The sequence below is a fragment of the Rutidosis leptorrhynchoides genome, chromosome 6 (assembly GCF_046630445.1).
Source record: "Rutidosis leptorrhynchoides isolate AG116_Rl617_1_P2 chromosome 6, CSIRO_AGI_Rlap_v1, whole genome shotgun sequence".
In the NCBI taxonomy this organism is placed as follows: Eukaryota; Viridiplantae; Streptophyta; class Magnoliopsida; order Asterales; family Asteraceae; genus Rutidosis; species Rutidosis leptorrhynchoides.
This window is the reverse complement of record NC_092338.1, coordinates 388,848,576-388,852,121: the sequence shown is the minus strand read 5'-3', so window position 1 is coordinate 388,852,121 and position 3,546 is coordinate 388,848,576. Positions and strand designations below refer to the sequence as shown.

The 3,546-nt window shown below is 33.0% G+C and overlaps 1 protein-coding gene across 1 annotated transcript; it reads left to right on the top strand.

Moving 5' to 3' along the window:
• The first annotated feature begins 266 nt into the window (after nt 1–266).
• LOC139855392 (protein cornichon homolog 4-like) lies at nt 267–2,537 on the top strand. Its single transcript, XM_071844608.1, has 4 exons — nt 267–395; nt 1,209–1,390; nt 1,968–2,090; nt 2,206–2,537. Exons 1-4 carry the CDS (start codon nt 324–326, stop codon nt 2,240–2,242), a joined length of 414 nt encoding a protein of 137 aa, XP_071700709.1. The 5' UTR covers nt 267–323; the 3' UTR covers nt 2,243–2,537.
• The last annotated feature ends 1,009 nt before the right edge of the window (nt 2,538–3,546 follow it).

Below are 3,546 nucleotides of genomic sequence, written 5' to 3'. Positions count from 1 at the left end.
AATAAAAAGAAAATATAAAAGACTATAGTACCCTCACATGCATGGCACATGACTCTGATTTAACAGTTGATTTAGACGTCCGTCAGAAATAGGGACTAAATCAGCAACATTGACATACCACGAGGATGAATCACGTCAAAAAACAACTACAAGGACTAAACCAGCATTTTAATACAAACTACAGGGACCATTTCAGCAATTTTGTCCTTTATCTAACTTGATACTTTTTGTGTATATAAACAAAACTCATTTTAAGATCGATAAAAGATGTGCTGTTTCTATACACGAGTCGTAACAGACGGAAGAAAAAAAAGAGTAGAGAAATGGGGGAGATACTTACGTGGCTACTCTTCTTCTTCATCCTCATAGCTATCCTTGTTGTCGTTGTTTATCAGGTTCATCCTTATTAACTTTACCCTAATTCATTCTTTTTAATCAATTCTTGCAATTTCTGATCTCTAACTCATTTAAATGTAACCAAGTTTCGATCTTTTATATCGATCGACCTAATTATCTATCAGTCAAGCCCTTTGATCATATCAATTTTGCAAATTGGCCAGAGTAGGATTCTTATTTAGGTTCTTGAAATTTGTTGTTTTGATGTGTAGTACATTTATGTTTCATGCCCTAATGATCTTTACATTTGTAGAAAAGTAGTAAAGGTTAAATCTTTTTTATAATTGTTCTTTTGTGGAATTTTTTAAATGTGTATAGCATAAGAGTACTTTGCAAGAATTTGTGTTTTTGCATTTTGGTAACTTAAGTGAAAAAATAATCATTATCTTTGATTGTTTTTGTCAAAAGATGCTCATTAGTGTAACATGTCAAATTGTCAACATGGTTTCTTTGCATTGAAATAAGTGTCATAGTTTGGAAAACAACTATTGATAAGAGATGAAGGTTGAAGATGAATATTTCTTTTGATCACCCAAAATACTTTTGTACACAATCACATAGAATTAAGAAATGTATATGTGATGTTTATATATGAATGAAGTTGTGATATTTCAAATATAATCGTTAGGTTGAGCGTGAACTGCTCCGAGTGCTGAGTTTCACATTCATATATGACTAATTGATAGGGTTAAGTGATGAGGTTTTCCCTGTTCAGATTACCCGGGAGGACGAGTATTTTTACTCTGGTTTACTACGCGGCTTAATTTACAGGGTTAAGTATGATTTTAACCTAATAGTTATTTGTGTTGCAGCTTATGTGCTTTGCGGATTTAGAGTTTGATTACATTAACCCGTATGACTCAGCATCTCGGATAAACTTTGTGATATTACCTGAATTTATTACTCAAGGCGTTTTATGCTTGATATATCTTTTAACGGGGCACTGGGTGATGTTTCTTCTTTCTTTGCCATACCTTTACTACAATGTGAGATTGTAAGTCTTCTTTACATCTCATATATTTCAATTTGTTATTTTTTTTTTTCTTTCAAAAAAACATAACATGTCAATTTGTATTAATTTCTGTTAGCATACACCATAAGGCGTTTCTAGAATCATCATCTATACATTTAGTTTTGATATGGTTACCTTGGTAAATATACTAATACTGAATATGCGCTTCCATATCAATGCGAACATCAGTTTATCTGTTACGATGATGATAGATGATTTGTATGTTAATGTATAATCTTTTCTAAGTGCATCTCTAATGTATGCACGAAATTTGTTCACCTTTTTAGTGTAAAAAGAGCAGTTAAGGAATACGATTACACCAAAAGGGTTTCATCTCCAATCTATGCACTAAGTATTTACATCTACTCATTTACACTTGATTTACACTTTAGCTTTTTATAATCACTTTAAAAATCATTTCATTATATAGACAACTCATATTATTTTTTACAATTATAAACATATACTCCTTGTAAACGAATTATACACCACATTCAATATGTTACGAATTCTAAGGTTAATTAACTTGTTATAATCATGTCGAAATTTATGTTACTAGGTACACTCGGAATCAACACCTTGTGGACGTGACAGAAATATTTAACCAGCTCAATTGGGAAAAGAAGCAAAGACTTTTTAAACTCGGATATTTAATATTTCTCCTCTTCATCACTTTGTTTTGGTAAATACGTGATTACATACATTTTTAATTTGCAGTCGTGTATGAAACTGTTGAAATAGAATCCCACTTGTTGTCCAGATCCTAATAAGTTATAATTCTTTTTTGTTCATTGTAGGACGATCTATAATGCGTTAGAAGATGACGAAATGTAGGGTTGTGAAGCTGAACGAGATGCACCGGAGTTTGAAAAAGGTGCCCTCTCATACTTAAGCTTAGATTTTGTGACATTAGATTTTCAGTTATAGCATTAATCATCCCTGTTGTATCATTATTATCATTTTGTGTGTATTTATTTCAAGAATTGCAGAATAACAGTTGTTCTTCAGATTCATAATAGGATTCATCTGTCATTTTTTTGACTCATTGGATAAGGTTCATCTGATTATTTCTTTGCTCATTAGTTGTGATTATTTTTTTTTTTTAATATTGATAAAAGCATTAAGAGCTTGATGTTTGTTACTCCCTGATGGATCTTGTGGTAGTAAAAAATACTTACTACCTGACCCACCCGTTTTGCCACCCATAGTAAAAAAAAAAATAAAAAATAACATGATTCTGAAGTTAGGACCTCCAACTATATCAGCTCACCAATCACCATGATCCATAATGCAATGACGTTGCCAACAAAATCATGCATACAGCTTATCCAAACTCAATGTTGAAATTGTCGCTAGTCGGGACTAGTCGGTTAGAACCATGCAGAGACTAATCGGCTAAGTCAAAAACTAGTCAGACGTTGACCAACTTTGACTTTGAATAGATTTTACCAAATAATCTAACTTTGAATTAATAAATCCGACTAAACTACCATCAGCACTTGTCCTGAGTGGTACCCCAAGGTTACTTGGTTTTCGAGAGATCTCGGGTTCGAGCCTCGCCGGGGTGATTACCATGATTTTTTACAGGATACATGCCCGTATGGATTGATATCTTTGTGGGGGTCATTGGGAACATCCTTGAAGCGGTGTGTGGAATATGATCGCGAAGGTGGTTAATACTCTTCTCGGATTCCGAAACGGCCGTTCTAAAAAAATAAATCCGACTAAATTAGACTTTGACAACTTTGATTAAATAATCAACCAAGTGAGAGACTAGTTGGGGACTTTTACAACCATGTCTAGACTCGATTACCGGCTGTGCTGGTGCTTCGGTTATTGGTGTTACGGTAAAGATAACGGAAGTAGCATCAGTAAAAACTAATTACTGGTGGTTAATTAAATTGTAAATACTAACAGGGTTGCTGTTTTCTTTTTCCCTGCAATTAATAATTAATGTTTTGTTTTAGTCGATTGGAAGTTGTTTATGTGTAAAGGACCATAACACTAAACCATATAAGTTGGTAAACATAGGGACTTTTACACTGAAGCATAAAAGAAAAAATACAAATGTAAAGTAAATTTATCGACGCTAGTACACTACCATAGGAGTACTAGCTTTGTTTATGTATGTTTATTTG

What these genes read in the sequence shown, in the direction of transcription:
- LOC139855392 (XM_071844608.1), top strand. Translation starts at nt 324, where the DNA reads ATGGGGGAGATACTTACGTGGCTACTCTTCTTCTTCATCCTCATAGCT. An exon ending in TTGTTGTCGTTGTTTATCAG is followed by an intron (nt 396 to 1,208) that starts GTTCATCCTTAT and finishes TTTGTGTTGCAG; the next exon opens with CTTATGTGCTTTGCGGATTT. An exon ending in CTCTTCATCACTTTGTTTTG is followed by an intron (nt 2,091 to 2,205) that starts GTAAATACGTGA and finishes TGTTCATTGTAG; the next exon opens with GACGATCTATAATGCGTTAG.